The 25,454-nt window shown below is 40.7% G+C and overlaps 1 protein-coding gene across 1 annotated transcript in view; it reads left to right on the forward strand.

Moving 5' to 3' along the window:
* Positions 1 to 70: 70 nt before the first annotated feature.
* CDC5L (cell division cycle 5 like) overlaps positions 71 to 25,454 on the forward strand; it is a 43,716-nt gene continuing 18,332 nt past the window's right edge. Inside the window, exons 1-11 of the mRNA XM_032648872.1 lie at positions 71 to 254; positions 2,894 to 2,997; positions 4,413 to 4,574; positions 5,385 to 5,512; positions 6,919 to 7,018; positions 12,443 to 12,661; positions 14,746 to 14,890; positions 16,223 to 16,411; positions 19,569 to 19,717; positions 21,901 to 22,063; positions 24,092 to 24,256. Of these exons, the coding sequence (XP_032504763.1) occupies positions 210 to 254; positions 2,894 to 2,997; positions 4,413 to 4,574; positions 5,385 to 5,512; positions 6,919 to 7,018; positions 12,443 to 12,661; positions 14,746 to 14,890; positions 16,223 to 16,411; positions 19,569 to 19,717; positions 21,901 to 22,063; positions 24,092 to 24,256 (1,569 nt within the window). The 5' untranslated portion in view covers positions 71 to 209. The remainder of the gene's footprint in view (positions 255 to 2,893; positions 2,998 to 4,412; positions 4,575 to 5,384; positions 5,513 to 6,918; positions 7,019 to 12,442; positions 12,662 to 14,745; positions 14,891 to 16,222; positions 16,412 to 19,568; positions 19,718 to 21,900; positions 22,064 to 24,091; positions 24,257 to 25,454) is intronic.

Below are 25,454 nucleotides of genomic sequence, written 5' to 3' on the forward strand. Positions count from 1 at the left end.
AAGCACTTATTTCCTTTCCGTCACTCGAGTTCTCGCGAGACTTGCTACTCCTCCCCCAACCCCAAGCCCCGCCTTGCGCCTGCGCAGAGCTCTTCAAAGCAGAAGGTTGTGCTTGGAGGAAGTGACGGCTTTGGGTTCCGTGGCCGCAGCGCCGTTACTACTTCTGAGAAGCTCCACTCGGCCGCTTGCCGAGACACCCCGCCGCCAAGATGCCTCGAATTATGATCAAGGGGGGCGTGTGGAGGAATACTGAGGTAAGTTCCCTTTTCCCGCCGTCCGCTGCCCTCCGCTCCTCCGGCTGCTGGTGCGCAGGCGCGCGGAGGTCGGGGAGGCGGGGAGGTTGCTTGCGGGGTCTGCGTGGGGGGCGGTGCGAGGCCGAACCTCGGGGCCTTTACCGTGTGCCCGGTCCTACGTTATCTGAGCACCTGAAGGACGGGGACTGTGATTTAACCATTTGATTACCTACCGGGCACTCGTTAGGCCCTCAGTGAACATTTGTTGAATTGAGGACGCGCCTTCTGCCCTGGTGGAACTCACTGTGGTGGGGGAGCTAGGATAACCGCTAGAGTCGGTCTTCGGGGCACCCCCGTTCCTCAGCCCAGGCATCGTGCCTCTCTCTGATATTCAAAAATGAAGAAGTGCTGTGGCGACAACTTTGTTTTTTTCTTGACTTCCTTGCAGACGGGAAGCGGTTTGAGTGCCAGGTTCAAAGTGCCCGTTTATGCCCGCATCCCTGCGGTCATCTGTGATCAAGGCATAACTTGTCCGCCCTCCCGTCAGATCCCAAGGCCTGTGTCTTCCTGTCATTCCGCTTCAGCTTGGATAGAAGCCAGATAGGCCTTCAGTAGTCTCTTTTCTTCCAGAAATGTAGTGGATCATGCCATTGGTGAGCCAGAGAACAGTAAATGAGTAAAATAGAAACGAGGTTTTAGTGGAGTTGGTGTTCATAGTGCACTGAATTTGTCAGTTTCCCGAGAACACCGTATTTTTTCATGCTCTGTGTCATTTTACATCTTATGCCTTCTTGGACTATCCTCCTACTGCTTGGCATCTTTCTGACCTTCCTTCAAAAACCAGTACAGAAACTCTGCTGGAATTTTTGCCTGTTCATCCTGTAAAAAGTAGTTGCACCCCCAGTGGTCCCATGACAACTCTTTCATCCACTTGTTATAGTTTGCTTTGTCTTTTTGCAAGCATCACATCCTTCTGTGTGATGCTGGGAGGGTTTCTTAACCTCTCAGAGCCTCAGTTTTCTAATGGGGATGATAATAATACCTACCTGTCTTGGGGACTAAATGAGTCACTACATTTGGAACATTTAGAACAGGGTCTGTCACATAGTAATCTTGCAGTAAGTGCTAGTTGCTATTTCTTTTCCTCAGTAGACAGCACTGCAAGAGGGCAGGACCAGATCTTGGTATCTTTAGAAACTAGGACAGTACCAAACAAAATTTGCTTGGGGAATTTTTCTGAATGGATCTAGTAGAATAGATAATTGTTGTATATACTTCCTTGAAGATGTGATTAAGTATAGCAGTACTGCAACAAAGTTACACATAAAGTCAGTGAGAACCTTGCCTCAACTTGCACAGAGGGAACCAGGCTGTTTAAGTTGGAGAAGAGATGACTTCTGTGGGAGAGACATGTACAAAAATCAAGTAACAGCAGGATTCCTATGATGTGGCCCAAGCCCTGCAGTCTTTGAGTCTGTGATGATACGGTGTGGAGTGGTGTGGAGTGGCTCATGTATGAGGCATGTAGCTCTAGTTCAATGTGGAAAAAAGCCTAAAAGTAAAATGCCCCAAGAGCATTCATCTATGTCTCTAATATCCCTGGTGTCTGTGATTTAGCTTGCCGGGCTCTCCTGGGATTGGTGAATTCCATATTGCAATGGGTGCCCTGGTGAAATAGTGTCTAGAGACTGGGGGAGTCTGGAGACAGAGTTGGCCGGTGACTTCGGGGGAAATACTAATTCTTAGGTTAGACCTGAGATGTGGATTCTTGGGTCAGAGTTGGGGTTATGGGACTGAAGAGAAAATGCTATTCGAAAGCCGGAGGCAGGAAGCCTGGGTTAGACATTGGATTCACCTGAGTCTTGACTTGCTTCTTGAGGGCTGGATGTGTCCTATTTGATTCTCTTTCCCTAAGTACACAAGACCTGGTACAAGGTTGGTGTTCAGGGAATGTTTTTTCAATGAATGAATAAATGAATGAGCCATATTCCTTTGAAGAGAATAACAGCCACACACTGTACCCATTCCCAATTACTGGATGGGATAGGGAAGGGGTTGTGTGTAAGGGAGGGTAGGATGTCCTTCTAAGGGAGTTCTTTTTTTAAAAATTAATTAATTTTATTAATTTATTTTGGCTGCATTGGGTCTTGGTTGCTGCGCGTGGGCTTTCTCTAGCTGCGGCGAGCGGGGGCTACTCTTCGTTGCATCGCACGGGCTTCTCATTGCGGTGGCTTCTCTTGTTGCGGAGCACGGGCTGTAGGCGCACGGGCTTCAGTAGTTGTGGCACACGGGCTCAGTATTTGTGGCTCGCAGGCTCAGTAGTTGTGGTGCACGGGCTTAGTTGCTCCATGGCATGTGGGATCTTCCCAGACCAGGGCTCGAACCCATGTCCCCTGCATTGGCAGGTGGATTCCTAACCACTGCGCCACTGGGGAAATCCCTCTAAGGGAGTTCTTAATTTCTTGCATTTCACTGATTCTGGCTTGCTTTTTTTAAATTATTGTAATGAAGTTTTGTACTTTCTTTTTAAATCTAGGATATATGTGTGTGTTGATATCTCTTTCTCCATAGCACAGCTCTGTTAGAGTTAATTTTAATTTTGTCTTTTCTCACTTGGAGTTTTGTGATTGAATACACTGTTTTTCTTCAACAATTTTTAGGATGAAATTTTGAAGGCAGCGGTAATGAAATATGGGAAAAACCAGTGGTCTAGGATTGCCTCACTGCTGCATAGAAAATCAGCAAAGCAGTGCAAAGCCAGATGGTACGTACCAGTTAATGAGTGGAAAACACAAAATGACCTTAATTATGATGAGGGAAATGTCATTTCTTTGAACCTTACCAAAGAAAGCAGGCATTGTGATATAACAAAGTACGGAGTGGGAGATGGGAATTTAGATTTAAGAATTAGCTGTCATTTGCTTCCTATGTGATCTTAGGCAAGCCATTTTCTAGCCCCTCTTTCCTACCACTATTTTCTCCCAACTGGGGATAATACTTGGCCCTAACTGATGGAGATGTGAAGCTCAAATGAGTTAATGTTGTTTGAGAGTGCTTTGTGAAGCATGAAATAAAACGACTTTTAGGTACAGATGGACCCTAGCTTATAAATGGATTGTATTCCAAAAGTTTCTAAGTGGATTGTTTTAGAACTTACTTTCCCAAAGAAATAAATGATAAATAATGGTTACTTTTCTAGGCTAGCTTACAGTGGTTGAGTTTCCTCATGAATCGTTGAAACATTGTATATTTGCTTCCCCAGAATATAACATAACCCAACATTACATCTGTGGTGCCCCCTTTTAAGTCACAGGGTAGTGGACATATTAAGTTCTTTACATGTATTTTTGGCATGAGTGATCTGGCCCCAGCCCTGACCCATGTGGTACTAGGATCATATTTTGGATTGTATAAGAGTGACCTAATTTCCTGGGCACCTGGGTAGGGGAAAGGATCAGAATGTAGAGATTGGCCCACAAAGAGGAAGATGGTCCTCAGCCTGCATAAGTGGCTCTGATTTCTGGTTCTGTTAGTGGAGCTAAGCTCCTGCCGCTTTGTTTGGTAAGGTTTATATATTGTTTGCAGACCTCTCATCCAGCTCAGTAGACTGGATAGAAAAGGTGGGTCAGGTGGAGCATGAGGAAAGACAGAGATGACATAGTAGTTTTACTTAAATTAAAAAACTCACCAAACAAATACAATTTTGAAAAGCATTTAGTGAGTATAAGTCAAATGCTTAAAAGAAGTAAGCCAAGGTGTTGTAAGAATCAAGTCAAAGCACCAGAAAGTACTATGAAAACTAGAAACACTATGAAAATATGAGGTGGTTTTGTCTTATTTATAAATGCAAAACCTCTAATAAAGTGTAAGATGAATGGAAGCAATTGGTAGTTGAGAAGGAAGGCATATGATCATGTTTCAGTCATGTTACCTTTCTTAAGCATTACTAACCTTGCATAATTAAGATACAGTAGAATTTAGTGAGATAGGGTATTTGGAATGGGGTAAGTTTAACCAAATAGGGAATATTCTGTTGTAAAAAAAAAAACCAGCTTTTGTGATTGAAGGATGAGAGTTAGCTTGCATTTTTCAGATACTAGAAGCCAGTATGTCTAATACGTAAGGAGGATATTCATGCTGGGTGACTGGTTAAGGTATAAAATGATGTCTTTTTAATAGGTATGAGTGGCTGGATCCCAGCATTAAGAAAACGGAATGGTCCAGAGAAGAAGAGGAAAAACTCTTGCACTTGGCCAAGTTGATGCCAACTCAGTGGAGGACCATTGCTCCAATCATTGGAAGAACAGCTGCCCAGTGTTTGGAACACTATGAATTTCTTCTGTAAGTGAATTTCCAAAAGCAGTATTAAAATGTGTGTATATCTTCTGAATGAGGCTGAATACACTTTTAGCATTTTCTGTCCTTAAACATTAGTTACAGATCTGAATAAAGCCAGAGGAGCTAAAGCTATTGGATTGTATATTCCAAGTCTCGTGTGGTTGATCAAGATTATGTCTCCTTTTATATACTTTTTAAAGAAATAATTAAAAAGTATTATACAGGGACTTCCCTGGTGGTCCAGTGGTTAAAACTCCATGCTCCCAGTGTAGGGGGCCTGGGTTTGATCCCTGGTCAGGGAACTAGATCCCGCATGTTGCAATTGAGAGCCCACATGCTGCAACTGAAAGATCCCGCATGCTGCAACGAAGATCCTGCGTGCCCCAACTAAGACCCAGCACAGTCAAATAAATAAATAAATACTAAAAAAAAAAGTTATACAAATCATACATGTTCATCATAGAAAATCTGGGAAAAAAAATAGTGAAAAAGCAAATAAAAATCACCCATAGTCATACTGCTGAGAGTTAACCATTGGAACATCTTGATTCTTCTCTAAAAGTTTTTTTGTGTGGCTCTGCTGCATTTGTGATTTAGGGAGCTGCTTGGATCCTGTTTCATGGTAAATGGAAACACTGAAGTTAGAAATTTAAAACCATCTCTTTTCAGGTGAAGCAATAGTAGAAATGCTTTATTTTTGTTAATGCCCATCCGTTGGGTTTTTCAAAGAAAAGGGTGCCAGCACTAGGGAACCTGGTATTTCTAAGACTAAACGGGTGGTAGTGTGACTGATTACTCTGGGCTCATTCCTAGGGATAAAGCTGCCCAGAGAGACAATGAAGAGGAAACAACAGATGATCCACGAAAACTTAAACCTGGAGAAATAGATCCAAATCCAGAAACAAAACCAGCACGGCCTGATCCGATTGATATGGATGAGGGTAAGTGTATTTTTGTGCGGACTTTATTTCCTTGGCAACCATAGACTTCTCAGGCCTTCTTTTAACTCTCTTAGTTCCTTTCTAAACTCCTCTGACTTTTTCGAATTGCGGTTCTGTCTGTAGTTGTTACTCTAAGTATCTTTCCAAGTGTGTCCAACCTTCTATCATAGAGTAATTGCTCTTTTTGTATAATGTCCCTTTATCTTTTGATGTTTCGATTCATTTAGTAAGTTAAGCAGTGTGATATCACTGGACATTTCCTGGTGGCTAGAGGTAAGCTCTTGAGGATTCTGTGTTCTCATTTCTATTCCGAGGAGAGAGGCAACAAGTCAGGATTTGGGGATCCAGTGCTCTTACTAACTACTTTTTTGACTTCAGACAGGAAGTTTGATCTTCTTGAAAGGGCAACACTACAATACCATGAGGGAGACATATGATGCCTTTTTGAGACATTGACTCAGGAATCAGAGGAGCTAGATTTTAATCTAGTTTAGTGCCATGTCTGCCACTTATTAGCTATTTGACTTTAGGTGAGTCATATAATCTCTCTGAACTTTGGTTCTCTTTCCTGTCAGATGGAGAGTAATAATATCTATCTTACTTCACAGGGTTGTCGTGAAGCATTCAGTGAATATTTGTTGAGTTTTTAATTTAAAAGTTTGAAGGTAGTTGTTCCCAAAGGCAGACTGTGGCTAGGCTGGCTGCATCACTGTCACATGGCAAACTTTAAAAAATAAAGGTACCAGGGCTTCCCCAGGAGGTCTGCGTCAGTAAGTTGGGCGGGGGGAATGGAGGGTAATCCTGGAATCTGAGGGTTTTTTTGTTTTTTAAAGTTCCCTTGTGATTTCATTGGACACCCTTGTGTAGGAATTGCTCTAAGGTATCAGTAATGAAATTTGTTTTCCTCTGGGGAGCTATGGAAAATATACTGGAGGAGAGAAATAGTTCTGAGGAAAAAAATGAAGGAAAAATGATAGTGAAGATTGTCAGTTCCCTTATAATTAAACAGTAGTTTTTACAATATTTCACAATTCGTGCTGTGCCAGATAGTTGACGATAATGAAGGATATGATAATGATAGCCACTGTTTAATGAGTATTTGCTAGATGCTTGACCTATTTCTTTTCCCTTAGTTCTTCTCAACATCCCTGTGAAGTAGGAATTGTTGTTCCCATTTTATACGTGGTGAAGCGTTATTATCCAGAGTCACATGACTGTCCAGCGGTGGCACGATTTTTAACTTAGGTTTCTCTGACTTAAAAACCCAAGAGCTGTTTCCTTCGTGCTGCACCATGTAATGACGATATTGATGGGTTTTCTCATCGTAAGAAAATGAGAAAATGAGGGTATGTCTCTCACCTTGCTTCTGTTGGAGAAGTTAGTTTTTGTTCTCTTTATTTTTGCAGATGAATTGGAGATGCTTTCTGAAGCTAGAGCCCGCCTGGCTAATACTCAGGGAAAGAAAGCCAAGAGGAAAGCGAGGGAGAAACAGTTGGAAGAAGCAAGGTATGGTCGTTTTCCATCTATAGTTGAACAAATTAGTCTATGCATCCTTAGGCCCAGTAAAACTGTGTGATTTATCAACCCTGTTGGGTGAATGATAACTAGAGTTGTCTAATTCCAACATGGCAGAAGTAATGCCCGGGTGTAGACATACATGTATGTCTTGGTGTGTTGGATTTGAACTGTTAGCATGGGGGAGCTTCATTTGTTGTAGCCATCTTGGCATCAGATGGCTGGAGGACACACGGGGCTCTGGGACTGTGGTGTGACTGCCAGTTAGCTACTCTCATTGATTAGCGTTGGGCAGGCAACGGCTGTGAAACAGGAGACTCAGCTGAACATGGAGGGAGTTAATGAGCCTTGAACCACATTTTAGGCTGTCATAGAAATTTGTATTTAAAAAGTGAGTGGAATTAAGTATTGCCCTCTGCTCAAGGTTTTCTCTACTTTCTCCTCCCTTTTGGTTAGATCCATGGTTGACATCATTTCTAATGGCCTAGAAACCCAGATGAAGTGGTTAAAGGGAAAACTTGAACTTTATAAGAGCTTATTAGCTTTTGGAATTCAGGCATTGGAATAGCCTCCCCAGCCTCCACAGCTACCTTTTTTGGTCCCTAAGCTGGGAAGTATTGATACTTCCTGACCTAATAACTAGCATTGTGTTGATGGTTTCCCCAGTAATGGCTGTGAAGTGCCAGATCCTGGGATGGAGGATTCTTTTATGCCAGAGGATGCTTTTTGGCATAGCTGGACAACCAATAGCCCAGAATAGTTACTTGTGATGGGAGTATGACTGGCCTGGGACAGTAAACAGAAGCTAAGAGGAGGTTCTAAATTTTCTGCTGGGTCTTAGTCACCTTTCTGTTCCGTATACTATTTAGGGTTAAGTAATGTGAGTAAGGTAAAAAAACTCATTTTTCCATTTTTGTCCATGGTTGTTTGGGGACCAAAATTGTTTGAGCCTTTTAACCATGTGGATTGGCCCAGGGATATGACAGATATATATATGAAAATCTCCAAGTATGGTTGGTATTGCTTGCTTTAACAAATACATTTTTCCAGATTTAAATTTACCCTACACTTTCTTGTAGATTTTCTTGTAGAACATCTTTATAACTTGTGCATATATCTTGTCATTAACTAGATTGGTGTGTATGGAGAATGTACTGCAGGACTATTTACTTTAAATGTTAAATTACAGATGTTTTATAACTTAAAGCTTTTTATTGATTATAAAAGTAATAACACTTTTCCTACAAAATATAGTATTGTACTGTTTTCTTTTTGGGGCATGGTTGATACAATGCTATATAGCTTGGTTATATTCACTTAGCATTATATTGTAAAGGTTTTCTAATGTCGTTTGAAGTCTTTGTTTTATTTAAAGAATAAAATTACTTATGAAATGTGTCCCTTCAAACCTTTCTCTTCTCAATATAGACATACATTTATGTGTACTACACATACAGCAACATGTGTATAAAATTAAATCATACTGTATAGACTATTTCGATGAGAAGTTAATCTTACTGGGGTTCCCTTGTAAGTGATGAATCATTTTTCTCTCTCTGTTTACAAGATTTTCTCCTTGTCTTTCATCATTTTTAGTATAATGTTTCTGTTTGTGCATTTCTTAATGTTTATCTTACTTGCAGTTCGTTGAGCTTCCTGGATGTGTAGGTTAATGATTTTCAATAAATTTGAGAAATTTTCAGCCAGTGTTTTGTTCTCCTTTTTCTTCTCTTTCCTTTTGATATTCGTACTGTGCATATGTTGTGCACTTAATGGTGTTCCACCTTTTTGTGAGGCTCTGTTCGTGTTTCTTTATTCTTTTTTTTTTTTTCCCTTTCCTTTGGATTGCATAATCTCTATCCATCTGTCTTCATCTTGGCTAATTCTTTACTTCGAATCTGTTCTAGTGAAGTTTTCGTTTCAGCTTTCCCATTGCAGAGCACAGGCTCCGGACGCGCAGGCTCAGCGGCCATGGCTTACCGGCCCAGCCGCTCCGCGGCATGTGGGATCCTCCCGGACCGGGGCACGAACCCGTGTCCCCTGCATCAGCAGGCGGACTCTCAACCACTGCGCCATCAGGGAAGCCCCATTTGGTTCTTTTTAATTATTTATTTTTGTTAATTTTCTCTATCTGATGAACATTTTCATCCTACCTTCCTTCTTTAATTGTGCTTACCTTTTGTTCTTTGAACGTACTTGTAATGTCTCCTTTGAAGTCTGTCAAAGCTGACATCTGGTTGCTCTCACAGGCAGTTTCTCTTGCCTGCTTATTTTCTGGTGTGGGTCATGCTTTCCTGTTTCTTTGCATGTCTCACCTTTTTTTGTTAAGAACTGGACACTTTGGATGATATATTGTAGCAGTTCTGGGTACTGTGTTGCCCCCATCCACTCCTTGTTACTGTTGCTTGCTTACTTACTCCTTTACTGACTAGCTGGATTATTTTAGTGAAGTCTGTTCTCCCATTCCTCACCCAGAAATGTGAAGCTTCTGCTGTTGCTCCTCATGGGGACACAGTCTTGGGTGTGCTCACAGTCGCCTTGGGATGAGGTGGTTTTGACAGGACTTTCTTTGACATCTTCTTCCCTGGCTACACCCAGCTGTTAAACTCTACTAATTGCCAGTTTATTGCTGTATTGTTTTCAACAATGGCTTGAGGCATAAATTGCTCCACAAAGTGTTCCAATCAAACTTCGCTCCTTTGAAGGGATAGTTTCTGAGGTCAGTGTTTGGTAGTTGTTCTCATCCCAGGAGGGCTTCTCCCACTTTTCGAAAGAGATTGATTCTCTCTGGCAAACTAGTGGGCCTGCAGTTTAGCTGCATCTCCAAAGAATCTGTCGGTTTCTTCACAGTTGCCTTTCATGGAGACTTCCACTGTTTTTGAGAGTGCCCTGAGGCCTGAATGTCTCCATTTCCTTTTGCAAATGAAGTCAGTTTCTTTGGGGAGAGTTTGGAATTCTCTGTTCTATCCAGGAGCACTGATGTACTTGTCGTTGAGTGACACACCCACTTTAGGAGCTGAGTGTGTTCAGTGTCAGGGGTGGGGGTAGGCAGCAGCCCCAGGTCCCCTAACCCTGACCCTCATCCCACAGGCCCAGGTTGGGCTCCAGTATTCCCAGTAGCACTGTGCCCAAGGTAAAGCCCCTGGGCAGAAGAAGGAAGCCCCTCCTTCTCAGTCACTCTTGTCTGAACTTAGCCTCTGCAGTGGCTTCCTGGAGGCAGGATGAGAAATGCTGCTGTCCTGCCCCTACTGGAATGAAAGCCAGGGAGCTGGAGCGGAGAGAGAACCCCGTGTTCTTGGCTGCACCAAGTGTGGAGTGGAGTTTCTGTCTCCCTGAGCTGGGACGGGGGAAGAGAAGAGGGAGTGGGTCTTGATTTGAATACTGCAGGCTCTCACTTTTCTTATCAAATTTTTGTAGATTTTCTTGAATAAACGTTTCTTCATTTGCTGTATCTCCTTTAGGATCCCTTCCAGAGACTTAACTTTTTTTTTTTTTTTAATAATTTTTGTCAGTTTTGCTGGGGAGTGGGTTTGTGAAATTGCTCCTATATACTGTTTTATAATTTGATTTTTCCCCTCTTTAATATTCTGAATAGCTTTTCTAATCATTGAATCATTAACGTTATAGCATCTTGGGAAAGTACAAAGGAAAAAGTAAAAAATGAAATTCCAACCTCCTATGATTATCACTGTTACTGTTCGGGTGAACATCCTTCACATCTCCCCATGCACGTATTCACTGATAGATATGCATATAATTTTACACGTTGCTCCATAACATGTAAACTTTGTAACATTGTTTTAAACAGCAGTGTGTCTTGAGCATCTTTCCATGTCAGAGTAGATTTACAGATTTCTTTCTATTTATCTATCTAGCTATAGATTTCTTTCTATTTATCTATCTATATCTATTTATTTATTTATTATTTTTGGCTGCTTTGGGTCTTCGTTGCTGCACATGGGCTTTCTCTAGTTGCGGCGAGCGGGGGCTACTCTTTCTTGCGGTGCGCGGGCTTCTCATTGCAGTGGCTTTTCTTGTTGCAGAGCACGGGCTCTAGGTGTGCGGGCTTCAGTAGTTGTGGTACGTGGGCTCAGTAGTTGTGGCTCGTGGGCTCTAGAGCGCAGGCTCAGTAGTTGTGGTACACGGGCTTAGTTGCTCTGCGGTATGTGGGATCTTCCCAGGCCAGGGCTCGAACCCGTGTCCCCTGTATTGGCAGGCGGATTCTTTTTTTTTTTTTTTTTGCGGTACGCGGGCCTCTCACTGTTGTGGCCTCTCCCGTTGCGGAGCAACAGGCTCCGGACGCGCAGGCTCAGTGGCCATGGCTCACGGGCCCAGCCGCTCCGCGGCATGTGGGATCCTCCCACACCGGGGCACGAACCCGTGTCCCCTGCATCGGCAGGCGGACTCTCAACCACTGCGCCACCAGGGAAGCCCTGGCAGGCGGATTCTTAACCACTGTGCCACAAGGTAAGGCCCTACAGATTTCTTAAAGGTTATTTAGATGGCCATATAATATTATCTTATAGCTGTGTTATAAATTATTTTAACTAATTTGTTATTGTTGGATGTTTAGGTTGTGTCTGTTTATCTGCTTTTCTGAACAGTGCTTGGTAACCAGTCTTGTAGTTAAGGCCTTGTACATGTCCCTATTTATTTCCTTAGGCTAAGACTGAAGAGTGAAATTGCTGGGTTAAAAATGTAAAAAAGTTAGGGGTATTAATGTGTATTTCCAAATTCTCTTTGGGGAAAGCTATACCACTGTACTTTCTCATTACCATTGTGAGAGACTGTCCACTGTTTGCACCCTTGCCATTAAAACAAAGCAAAAATTGAAGGCTGTTGATTAGATATGTAGAAATGGTACTTGATTTAATTTGTGATTCTTTGATTATTAAAGTACACTCTGTCATTTTAGCTATTTGCACTTTTTTCCCTTAGTGAACTGTTTATTTCCTTTTGTTCTTCCTTTCCCTTGGGTACATTTTTTAAAAACTTGCTTAGATTCTTTATATCTAACCATTCCTAATACTAAGTGCAAAATTTTTTCCTATTATTTGCCTTTTAATATTGTTTTATGGTTTTTAAAAAATGGTGCTACAGGGATATAAATTTTAAAATTCAAAGCTGTTGATTGTTTTTTTCACCCTTTATTTAATTTATATTAAGTGAGTATATTCCCATCCAGAGATTGGATACATATTTACTTACAGTTCCTTCTGGCTTTTCTCTTTGCTCTAGTGTATGTGTGTACCTTTAAATCAAAACTGGAATTGATTTTGGTGAACGGTGTGAAGTGAGGATTTAAATAAATATTTCTTCCCCAAGTGACCGGGTAGTTTTCTTAACTCTGATGGATGAGCCATCCTTTCCCAATGGTGTATGATTTTGAAGGTGATTTGTGTTCTCTTTCTTCAGGCGTCTTGCTGCCCTCCAAAAGAGAAGAGAACTTCGAGCAGCTGGCATAGAAATTCAGAAGAAAAGAAAAAAGAAGAGAGGAGTTGATTATAACGCTGAAATCCCATTTGAAAAAAAGCCTGCTCTTGGTTTCTATGATACTTCTGAGGAAAACTACCAGGCTCTTGATGCCGATTTCAGAAAGTTAAGACAACAGGATCTTGATGGGGAGCTGAGATCGTAAGTTGCCTTTCTGTTTTTATAAATGGAAAAGTATAGTAGTAATTTTATGGAGGGCCAAGTATTATCCTTGTCAGAGCCAGATATTTCTTAGTTAGCACAATGTGGTTTACATAATGCTTTTACTTATTGAATGGATTCACCTTTCTGAGAAAACCAGTGACCCTGGCTGTAACGCTTTTAGCACAGAACACTGTTCGAAGCTCTTGAAATGTCAGTGCTTGGCTCTTAGTGAACTGTCTACTCAGAATCACAGTCTTAACATTTACGAAATGTACCTTTGGGAAGAGGTTAGTTATTTTACCAATGGCCTGAAGGAATCTGTCAAAATCTGGTCTGCTTCTTCTTAGTTTTTTTTCTAGTGAAAATCTTATCTTGTTTTTCTGGGTTTTTTTGCCTGTGCCATGAGACTTTGTGGAATCTTAGTTCCCTGACCAGGGATCACACCTGGGCCCCAGCGGTGAAAGTGGTGAGTTCTAACCACTGGACCGCCAGGGAATTCCCTCTTGTTTTTTTTAAAATGAAATTAAAAGGAAAAACATTACCAATGCATTTTAAAATCTTTTCACTTAATGGCGATTAGTAGGTATATTTTTTTTTTTTTTTTTTTTATAAATTTATTTATTTATTTTTGGTTGTGTTGGGTCTTCGTTTCTGTGTGAGGGATTTCTCTATTTGTGGCAAGCGGGGGCCACTCTTCATCGCGGTGCACAGGCCTCTCACTGTCGCGGCCTCTCTTGTTGCGGAGCACAGGCTCCAGACGCGCAGGCTCAGTAGTTGTGGCTCACGGGCCTAGTTGCTCCGTGGCATGTGGGATCTTCCCAGACCAGGGCTCGAACCCGTATCCCCTGCATTGGCAGGCAGACTCTTAACCACTGTGCCACCAGGGAAGCCCTAGTAGGTATATTTTTAAAATGTCTTAGAATACAGAGGATTTTGTTTATTTCTAGGGATTTTTAGAGGTTTTAAATTGTTATATCTGAATGTTGTGGGGAGAACCTTTTAGGATTGTCAGAGATTTTTAGTACTCCCCCAATGGCCTTCCATTTCTGTTGACATGAATTGTTAGTAAACAACAGATGTCAGTCACTGTGAAACAGGATTTTCTTGGATGTACTCCATTGTATTTATTTTTCAAATTAGGACCTTGCTTTAGGTAACCTCTACAAATAAAGAGATTGAAGAAAAAATAGTCATTTGGAAGGAGTAGACTAGATGGAAGAAAAGGATGACATGCAGAGGGGGAGAAGGCCTTCCTGGTCCTTTAAAAGATGGCCTTGAGCCTGGCTTTAGACCTTAACAACTTTCTGGTGTCATTTGTCAGGACTTAGATATCCTTTAAAAAAATTTATGAATTAAAATCATAGCAAACAATTGAAGAATAGTTTTAAAGGAAAACTTTAAAACTCACGTTTTAATTCTGTTCCCTTCATTTAATTGTTTCCGTTTTTGTATACTTTTATCATTTTCCTATGTGCACACACGTATTTTTACGTGAACATAGTCAAATATAGGAGTAGTTTTATGTTTTTCTTTTCATGTTATATGTAACATTTTGCTTATAATAGTCTTTATAGCTACATAGATTTTTTTTTGTTTTGTTTTGTTTTTTTTGGTGGTACGCGGGCCTCTCACTGTTGTGGCCTCTCCCGTTGCGAAGCACAGGCTCCGGACGCGCAGGCTCAGCGGCCATGGCTCATGGGCCCAGCCGCTCTGTGGCATGTGGGATCCCCCTGGACCGGGGCACGAACCCGTGTCCCCTGCGTCGGCAGGCGGACTCCCAACCACTGCGCCACCAGGGAAGCCCTATAGTTACATAGTTTTAATATTTAGTGCTTAAATTACTTAGTATATCTTATTTTCTTAGTAATTCTATTGATATTCTAAGTCTGCATTCCTCTTGAGTATAGTGGGTAGGTAATGGTGTAGGGAACAACTTAATGTATATTGTTTTGTCTTTTTTGTCATAATTTTATTAGGAATGGGATTATTTCGTTCAGAGCATATGACTATTTATATGGCGTTTAATGTTGCTGCCTATATGTAACTTTAAAAAATCTGTTCTCCACCTTGATCCATGACAGTGAAAAAGAAGGACGAGATAGAAAAAAAGACAAGCAGCATTTGAAAAGGAAAAAAGAATCTGATTTACCGTCAGCAATTCTTCAAACTAGTGGTGTTTCTGAATTTACTAAAAAGAGAAGCAAACTAGTACTACCTGCCCCTCAGGTAATCTGATAAAAGCAGGTTTTTCATTGTATGAACTCATATGCTTACCATTTATCCAGCAAATGTTTGCGGGCCTATGTGCCAGGCTTTTGCTGGGTGCTTGGTACCTTTAAGAAATATCAGGCCTTGAACTGCTCATATGATGGTTTAGTAAGTAATTGTCAGCTCTTAGCAATTTTTCAGTAGGCTAGGGCTCCAGACCTCTTTTTTGTAGCTGATAAAGGTGGTATTTGGCCTTGTGGATTTCAGGCCACTTTCTTTTAGGGAATGTTTTGTTGTGTCACACCTTCTCTCTCTTTTTTTTTTTTTTTTTTTTGTGGTACGTGGGCCTCTCACTGTTGGGCCCTCTCCCGTTGCGGAGCACAGGCTCCAGACTCGCAGGCCCAGCGGCCATGGCTCACGGGCCCAGCCGCTCCGCGGCATGTGGGATCTTCCCAGACCGGGGCACGAACCCGTGTCCCCCGCATCGGCAGGCAGACTCTCAACCACTGCGCCACCAGGGAAGCCCCCTCCTTCTCTTTTTGAGACAATAGCTGTGAAAATCAACATGGGAGTTGTGGAGAAGAGAAAATTCATTCAGCTCATCATAGGCTCTGTTCCTTTGAATTATAGTTGGTCAGAAGCATGGTGATTTTGAATAAGCTCTTGTTTTGTTTTGACGAGTACAGCTTTGTAGAATTGGACAGTTAAATGGAGCAGAGGGATGGATTTAGGAGGCTTGAACAGCTTCTCTCTGCAAATGAGTGCCCTGGCTGCATCAGTACAAAATCCTTGGGCATAAACATAAAATAATTTTGTTAGATGCTGTTATTCGTAGTAGTTATATTTCTTAAACTGAGATTTTGCCTGTAATTTTTTTTTAGTTCTTAGGATATTTAGTTTGGTAAAATTACAAGGATAACACCTTTTGATTTTCTTAGGGATCTTGTGGCCTTGTGGACTCTGTGTGATATTTTAATTGGTTTTTAGTGCCCACCCTCCCCCTAATTGATAAATGGCTCTGTATAAACACTATTATTTTATGTTCTTGATTTATAAATATTTTGGTTTGAAAGAATTTCAGTATGGAAATACTGAAAAGGAATTTCAGTATTTGCAGCTTGATTCTATGTCACATATGGAATTCTGCCCCCCTCCCCCCCCATTAAATAGGGAAGACTTTTAAAAACTTTATTATGGAAATTTTCAAACCCACAAAAAGTAAAGAGAGTGCTACAACGAGCCTCTGTGTACTCATCACACAGCTTCAGCAATTCATCTTCTGGAATGTGGAAGTTTTAAGCTGTGTTATTCTTGGTTAAAATATTGCTACTGTGATAACTGTGTCTTTAGATTTCAGATGCAGAACTCCAGGAAGTTGTAAAAGTAGGCCAAGCAAGTGAAATTGCACGTCAAACTGCTGAGGAATCTGGCATAACAAACTCGGCTTCCAGTACTCTCTTGTCTGAGTACAATGTCACCAACAACAGCATCGCTTTGAGAACACCACGAACACCAGCTTCCCAGGACAGAATTCTGCAGGTAGGCTGCCATATGGTAGAGTGAGCCTTTCACTTTGTTTATTATCCTTAAAAGTATTATAAAGGAGAACACTATAAATGGTTTGGTTTTGTGTGTTTTAGGGTAAGCAGTTTGAAGCAGTCCTGAATGCATAGCTGCTAGAGATTTCTGTAGTAGGGAAGCTAAATCCTGTCAGTAAAGCATAGCATTTAAAAATTTCACATTGCCTAGCAGTCCTGGAAAAAAAATCAAACACGTGTAGTCAGTAATTTTTAAAGCTTCCTTGTGATTCTGTACTTAGCTTGGCATAGACTGCCTTCAGTACTATTTCCCTCTCTCTCCTTAGCACATAGGGTGTACAGCTCTGTGTGTTCTATTTTTTTTTTTTTTATGCGGTACGCGGGCCTCTCACTACTGTGGCCTCTCCCGTTGCGGAGCACAGGCTCTGGACGTGCAGGCTCAGCAGCCATAGCTCACGGGCCTAGCCGCTCCGCGGCATGTGGGATCTTCCCGGACTAGGGCACGAACCCGTGTCCCCTGCATCGGCAGGCGGACCTCAACCACTGCGCCACCAGGGAAGCCCTGTGTGTTCTTTAGGGTGTCTGCATGCCTGAGAATAGACAAACCTAACGGAATACTACTGAGTCTTTTAGCACTCTTACATCTCAATTTTCTAATAGTCAAATATAATTTGACTACTGATTCAGGAGTCAAGTAGTCCTGGAAGACTTTGTAAGAAAAACAGTGCCCCTCATTGCTTGCTCTAGAGGTACCAGTGATAGCTCTTTGTTTTTACCACCTTACTACTAAGACACTTGTTACATTTTGGTTTTTCTTCAGTTTTAGGCATTTTTCCACCAAGGATTTGAACACCTGGCTCTCTCACACCTTCTGCCTCTACTGTGCATACACACGCTTTCCATTTTCCCATCTTCCATTATAGTTAATCATAATTTTGGCTAGCTCCATATTTATGGTTTACCTTATGACTACGTAAACTGCATTCATTCACTACGTAAACTGTGGGTCAAACTGCACTTGACCCACAAAATGCCTTATAATTACTCTACAGTATTTTGTTTTTCTTTGAATTAATACTTGTTTTATTTAGTTGCTAAATTTTCTGATTACTTAGCACAAATTCAGTTCTGGACTTTATACTAACTGTAAATCTCCTGTAATCTGGTCACATTTTAGGTATTCTTACCTTTTTCAACACTTGAAGTCGTTCCCAGAACTTCTGAATGTTCTAGTCTGGACTGATTACTCTTTAGATCTTGCTACAGCTTGTTCTCTTGCTTTCCCTTCACTGTCACCCTAGAAAGTCCCTTGTGTCTCCTCTTTCTTGGCTCCCATGTCTCTGGCTTTTTTGGTTGACTCCCTTGTTGGTGAAGTGTATCTGTCAGTAGCTTTCTGAGGAAGGTTTCATGGGAGATGGAATTTTTAAGACCTTGAATATCTGTAAATAACTGTCCTACCCTCTTATCTGATTGATAGTACAACAGGGTATAGAATTCCAGATTGAAAGGGTTTTTGTTCACAGTTTTGAAGGCAGTGCTCCAGTGTCTTCTGGCTTTCATTGTTGTTATTGATACGTCCTGTGCCATTCAGGTTGTTAATAGGAAACCTGGTTTTTTCTTTCTCTGGAAGCTTATATGATCTTCTCTTTTTCACATGCGTGTTTCTTGATGTGGGTCTATTTTTAACCACTGTGCTAGGTACTTGGTGGGTCTTTTAATTCTATAGACTCATGGCCTTCAATTCTGGGAAGTTATTTTGAAAATTAAAAAATTTCTTCCCTTTCATTAATTTATTTTGCTACTTATTACTCTCTGGTTTTCTGTCTTAATTGACTTTGATTTCATTGCTAGGAGATTTTCTGAATTTTATCTTTTTTTAAAATTTCTACTGTCATATTTTTAATTTCTAAGAGCTCTTTTTTAAATGTGTTCAATTTTTAAATGTCTCATTTAATTAATATCTTTTTATTCCTCTGAGGCTATTAATAATGGTTTTCTCTTGTTTTTATAAGTTTTCTTTTTCCTGCACAGTCTTTTTTTTTTTTTTTTTAGCAGTACACGGGCCTCTCACTATCACGGCCTCTCTTGTTGTGGAGCACAGGCTCCAGACACGCAGGCTCAGCAGCTGTGGCTCACGGGCCCAGTTGCTCCGCGGCATGTGGGATCCTCCCAGACCAGGGCTCGAACCCGTAATCCCCTGCACTGGCAGGCAGACTCTCAACCACTGCACCACCAGGGAAGCCCCTCGAATATCTTTTGATCTTGTTCTTTGCCTATGTCTAGGGAATAAGGGTAGGGCAATTAAAAGCTGACTAGACACTCCTTGGGTGTGGGTAGGACCCCTTGACTCCAGACTTTCCTGTGGGCTGAACTGGCTGGGATGTTTTATTGGGGAGATTTCTTTTTAAATTGTTTTACTTTTAAAATGTATTTATTTATTTATTGAAGTATAGCTGACTTACAATATTGAATAGGTTTCAGGTGTACAACATAGTGATTTGATATTTTTATAGATTATACTCCATATAAAGTTGCTGTAAAATATTGGCTGTATTCCCTGTGTTATACATTACATCCCTATAACTTATTTATTAGGGAATTCTTATTTATTTATTTATTTGTTGCGTTGGTCTTCGTTGCTGCGCGCGGGCTTTCTCTAGTTGCAGCGAGTGGGGGCTACTCTTCATGGTGGTGCATGGGCTTCTCATTGCAGTGGCTTCTCTTGTTGTGGAGCATGGGCTCTAGGTGCACGGGCTTCAGTAGTTGTGACACATGGGCTCAGTAGTTGTGGCTCGTGGGCTCTAGGGCGCAGGCTCAGTAGTTGTGGCGCATGGGCTTAGTTGCTCTGCGGCATGTGGGATCTTCCCGGGCCAGGGCTCGAACCCGTGTCCCCTGCATTGGCAGGCAGATTCTTAAGCACTGCACTACCAGGGAAGCCCTATTCCAGAACTTCTGGCATGCTAATGTTAGGTTGACAGAAGGAATGGAAGTATTGAATTCTGCCACAGCTCAGTATTTGTTTTCTCTCTTGGTTTTCATTGAGAAAAATGTATAAGAATTCTGCCTGTTTCAAGATTTGTGTAGTAGGACAAGAAGAGAGGAATTTGCTCTCCTGTCTAAACTGTTAAAACGTGCTTCTTTACCTTCTTGTTAATCAGGAAGCCCAAAACCTCATGGCTCTGACCAACGTGGACACCCCATTAAAAGGTGGACTTAACACCCCTTTGCACGAGAGCGACTTCTCAGGTGTGACTCCACAGCGGCAGGTTGTACAGACTCCAAACACAGTTCTTTCTACCCCATTCAGGTATTGTAAATAAATAACTGTTTTCTGCTTTAGAAAAACTTGAATCCGAGGACTTGGACAACATGTTTGCTTTAGAAATGCTGGCAGAGAATGGAAATAAGTGTTTAACTTGCTTTTTAATTTCTCCTCATAGTAGCAAATAACATTATAGTATCCAGGAAATAGTCAAATACCAAATGGAGCTTCTTTTTTTTTTCAGGGTTTCTGGTGCTATCACCTCGTTTCTGAATACTTTTAATCTGATTTAAAAGAGCAGATCAATCCATTGTTAATGATGATTTGGTGAATTTTATAAAAATTCTAAGCCTTTTTATGTATGTATTACTGTTGCTTTTCCCCCAACATTTTATTATGAAAATTTCTAACATTCAGAGACGTTGAAAGAATGGTAAAGCAAGCATCCATATACTCACCACCCAATTCTCCAGTTAATATTTTACAGTGTTTGCTTTAATCACATATCCGTCCATCAATCTGTCTTATTTTTAATAATTTCCAAGTTGCAGGTATTAGTCCATTTCACCCTAAACGCTTCCTAGTTGTGTATATCATTAACTGGAGTTCAGAATTCAGTATTTGTTTATACTTCTTTTGTTTTAAGCTACTGTTTTTGTTTTTGTTTTTTTTTTTGCGGTACGCGAGTCTGTCACTGTTGTGGCCTCTCCCGTCTCGGAGCCCAGGCTCCGGACGCGCAGGCTCAGAGGCCATGGCTTACGGGCCCAGCCGCTCCTAAGCATGTGGGATCCTCCCGGGCCGGGGCATGAACTTGTGTCCCCTGCATCGGCAGGCGGACTCTCAACCACTGGGCCACCAGGGAAGCCCCAAAGCTACTGTTTTTAAAGAAAAAATTTTAAGATACAAACATTATAGAAGCAATTTGTATTAAAATGGAATTTGAGCTTTTAAGGTTAGAAATATTTAGGGTTTACTTTTAATTTTAAAATATGTCCTCCTACTGGTTGTTAAGTATATGAAGACTGTTACAATTGCACGTAACAGCAGGATCAAGAAACATTGGCACCCAAAACCTTATATAATATTTAATTGCAAGGCTTGCAAGAGAGCCTAATCTCTTTTTCCCCATGGGTGTCTCATTTCTCAACTAGATTGTAAGCTCATTGAGGGCAGGGACCATGTGTTATATGGTAACACCTCACCTCACCTCTGGGAACAACTCTCTGGCAGCACCACCTGTCTGGAACACAGCCAAGATACAGGAAGTAATCAACCAAAAAAGAAAAAGACTTTGAACAATTAAACTATAAGGTGCAAAGTCTATGGCTTTTATTCCTTAGAGAGTTTCTTAGATCTGACTCAGAGCTATTCATATTTAGATGTGATTCTAAAAGCCTGGTGTTTGGTTTCCAAACAAAATATAGAGGAAGGAAGTACTTCAGGTATGCACATCTATGATGATGATGATGTGATAGCCAACAGCTACAGGCAGGGAGGAGACAAATGTTAAGTTGAAAATACTGAACTCGAAAGGAGTCATTTGGGATCTTGAGTGTGGTGGACAACCTGTCTGTCCACTGTGTGTTCTCAGCCACCCTGATGTGTCAAGAAAAGGTTGTGGGACTTCCCTGGTGGCACAGTAGTTAAGAATCCGCCTGCCAGTGCAGGGGACATGGATTCGATCCCTGGTCCAGGAAGATCCCACAAGCCTCAGAGCAACTAAGCCCGTGCGCCACAACTACTGAGCCAGCGCTCTAGAGCCCACGAGCCACAACTACTGAGCCCACGTGCCAGAACTACTGAAGCCTGCATGCCTAGAGCCCGTTGCTCTACAACAAGGGAAGCCACCGCAACTAGAGGAAGCTCGTGCACAGCAATGAAGACCCAATGCAACCAAAAATAAATAAATAAAAATAAATAAATTTATTTTAAAAAAAGGTTGAAAAATGTTTGGTGGACCTAGTTATTAATAAGGTAAGAAAATATCAGATGTAATGACTTTATTTGAAGTCATTAAGATAAATATACTTTGTGTAAATACTGAGTTAGCTGAACCAAAGCTTTATTTTAACCTCGAGGTCTAACTAAAAACCAGGTAGGGAGATGGAATTTCTGGAATCTTTATTTCTTTTCTGTTTTCCTTGTAAAATAATTTATGTGAAAAACATTTGAAAGCACAATCCAAATAAAATTGGCACTTTCATTAATTGGAATTTCTGTCTTTATAGAACTCCTTCTCATGGATCTGAAGGCCTGACTCCCCGGAGTGGAACAACTCCCAAACCAGTTATTAACTCCACCCCGGGTAGAACGCCTCTTCGAGACAAGTTAAACATTAATCCCGAGGATGGAATGGCAGACTACAGTGATCCCTCTTATGTGAAGCAGATGGTACATGTCAATTCCCTTTTAGTATTCTTTAAAAAAAGTTTTAAAAAAAATATCTCATGGGTACCAAATTAAAATTTTTCCCCTTATCAGTGTGTATCGCATATACCTTAAGATTCTGTACACCTGCGGACACCAGAAAAGCAACATGATTTGTAGGGTTTGAGAAGGGAAATCTTATGGTCTTATTGCTTACTTTTTCTTATTCTTAATATATTTTTCAGAAATGATTATGCTGATAGTAATGCTCCTTATATCTTTTGTAATTTTTAATTTTTATCATTTACTAGTTAATACTTTACCTTCTTGAATGGTACATTTAATTTTTTTCCTAGTTCTGTAAAATGTTTTGAGTTTCGAATGCCTCATAAATTAGATTTTGAACACTGATTCCTCTGTTTTCATTACACTTTTAGAAGGACAGTCTAGATCTCAAAGCCACGTTAATTTGATGTTTGTTGCTAACCTTAGTGAAGTTTTCTTTTGTATGTTTTGCAAGGTGATGTAGAAAGCTAATTATACGAGTTATAGTTTTGTTTCTGCTCGTTATTGCTTTTATTACGTCACTGTTGAGCCTTCTTATTTATGCCACAGAAGATCATTGTGAGATTTTAAAAAAAAATGAGTTCCAATGATGGTCTGCTTCTGGTTTACAAATTAATTCTACCTTCATGTATAGATTTGGTTATTTGAGAATTTTTTTTAGTGCCCAAATTGATATCAGGTAATGCCGACTCTGAGTGGCTACATAAGAATTAAACAAATGAAGAATCTAATGTGTGCAAAGCACGGATCTGGACACTTCAGGGAATCTAAAGTTGAGTAAAGATGTCCTTTGTCTTCAAGAAGTTTATGCTCTGGAGAGATTGGCAGTACTAAACCAGGTCCAAAAATAATTGTAATATATGAATAAAATAAGCCCTTTGAGGAAAACCAACATGCTTTGGCTGGCCAGAGAAATAATCACATTTGTTGGGTGGGTACTAGGAAAACCTTCATTGAGGAGGTATGCTCAGAGGAGGGTTGGGGGCTGTCCCAGATGGAGGCCGTTAACATGAATGAACCTGGAGCATGTTTGTGTCATAGCAGCTCATCTGGTCCTTCCACCTAGCATACGTGTAATGGAGCAGTGGGGAATGAGAGAAGTGAGCTGAGGATGGACTGGGGAAAACTTGGGTACCAGGCACTTTCTCTTGGGAAGTATGAACTGTTTTCTTTGGCTTTCACATTATCTAGTATTTGCGTGGAAAAGAAACACACACACAAATTCAGGCATCTTTTCAGGTTAGGTTTTATTAGTCCAAGGACAAATTTACCTTTGAACTTGTTCTTTTCATTTGCTGTTAAATTTCAGAAATCCTTAAATGGAAATCCTAAAGGACTTTTTTTTTTTTTTTGCTCCTTCAGAGATAATTCTCAAACCTTCTGTTAGATTATCCCAGAGTAAATTTGTTGACCACAAATCAAAGTTTATGAGTTGTCCTTTTTTTTGTTTTAAAGGTTTCATTTTTTTTCATAAATTTATTTATTTAATTAATTTATTTATTTTGGCTGGGGTCTTCGTTACTGCACGTGGGCTTTTCTCTAGTTGCGGTTAGCAGGGGCTACTCTTCATTGTGGTGCGCAGGCTTCTCATTGCAGTGGCTTCTTTTGTTGCAGAGCACAGGCTCTAGGCGCACGGGTTTCAGTAGCTGTGGCTTGTGGGCTCTAGAGCGCAGGCTCAGTAGTTGCGGCACATGGGCTTAGTTGCTCTGTGGCATGTGGGATCTTCCCAAACCAGTGCTCGAACCCGTGTCCCCTGCATTGGCAGGCGGATTCTTAACCACTGCGCCACCAGGGAAGCCCTATGGTTGGTCTTAAGGTAGGGAAGAAATGGAGATAGAAATTAAACGAAATCTTGTTTCAACTCTGAAGTTAGGGGTCATTTTTCTAGAATTAAAATTAAGCTAATTACTTTTTAGAAACTCTTACACAATATTAGTTGCATATTTTAATGTGTATGAATTGAGAAGGACCAATTTTTTTCTACAGGAAAGAGAATCTCGTGAACACCTCCGTTTAGGGTTGTTGGGCCTTCCTGCCCCTAAGAATGACTTTGAAATTGTTCTACCAGAAAATGCCGAGAAGGAACTGGAAGACCGTGAAATAGATGATACTTACATTGAAGATGCTGCCGATGTGGACGCACGGAAGCAGGTGGGTGATGACTGCTACATGTCTCAAGATCTCTACTTAAAAGTTTTTTCGGTATTAAAAAAAAATTACACTGAAGAAAATTACTTACATCATTAATAATATTCACTCACATAGTTCTAGGTATATTGATAGGTATTCTTAAATACTTCAAGATACTTAGGTATCTTGATAGGTATTCTTAAAATGTATAATTATATGGATAGCCATTTAAATATCCTCTGTCAAATTCATTATGCTTCTTTAAAATACATATAAGTAGTCTTTTAGACATTGCTTTCACTCTAGCCAAGAAAAGATGTTATTATCAGTCTTAAAAACAAGTACATCTTGCATTGGTTGAGTAAATGGTTTTTCATCAGTGTAAACTAATAAAAAATGTGGCTTTGGATATGTACCCTGGGTCAGAATAAAATTAGTAACACCTTGTACTAATATATCTTCTAGTTAATTACTTTCTCATTTGTGCATAACAACCAGGTGATGTAAGTAGGATAGGTGTCAGCTTCGTTTTAGAAATGAGGAAACAGGCTCAGGTGAATTAAGTTAACTTTCTCAGGTCTTGTGGCTGGAAACTGGTGAAACTTGAACTAAAACTGAGATCATGTGACCCACTTCAGACATTCTTGCTGCAGTCCATTTCAGGATGGTTTTAGAAACTGAATAATTTCCCAGGGTTGGAGTGAGAATGGCATCAATGGAAATCATTTTAGAGGGAAACCACATGAATGTGCTTTTTGGTGGGGAATAGATGATAATACTTTATGTGTTTAGTTCTCTTAGCTATTTTGAGTTACATTTACTCTCAGAACTGGTTTGAAGTTCTAATGTGTTAACCCACATTATTCATAATTTAAGAATCAGGAAACAACACATTCATTGGCTGGCTTTTTAAATTAAAAATCAGTAGCTTTTGAGGTGGAAGGGAAAGGTTGTGTTGCAGGAGGGATAATTGGAAGCATCCCCTCTACATTTAGGATTTGATTTAGACAAGAAAAGAATGATTATCTGATGGAGGGAGCCATGTAAATCTGGAGAATGCTCCTGGTAGACGTTGGAAGTTCTTAGTTTCTACTGTAATAGGAGAATGAATAGGCTGATTAATTTTAGTGGCCTTATATTGCCTTTCTACAAACTTAACACAGATTCCTACAGCTTTAGCTCTTGAACATACATATTCTTATAGACTAAAGTGTTTTCA

The sequence above is a fragment of the Phocoena sinus genome, chromosome 11 (assembly GCF_008692025.1).
Source record: "Phocoena sinus isolate mPhoSin1 chromosome 11, mPhoSin1.pri, whole genome shotgun sequence".
Lineage (NCBI taxonomy): Eukaryota > Metazoa > Chordata > Mammalia > Artiodactyla > Phocoenidae > Phocoena > Phocoena sinus.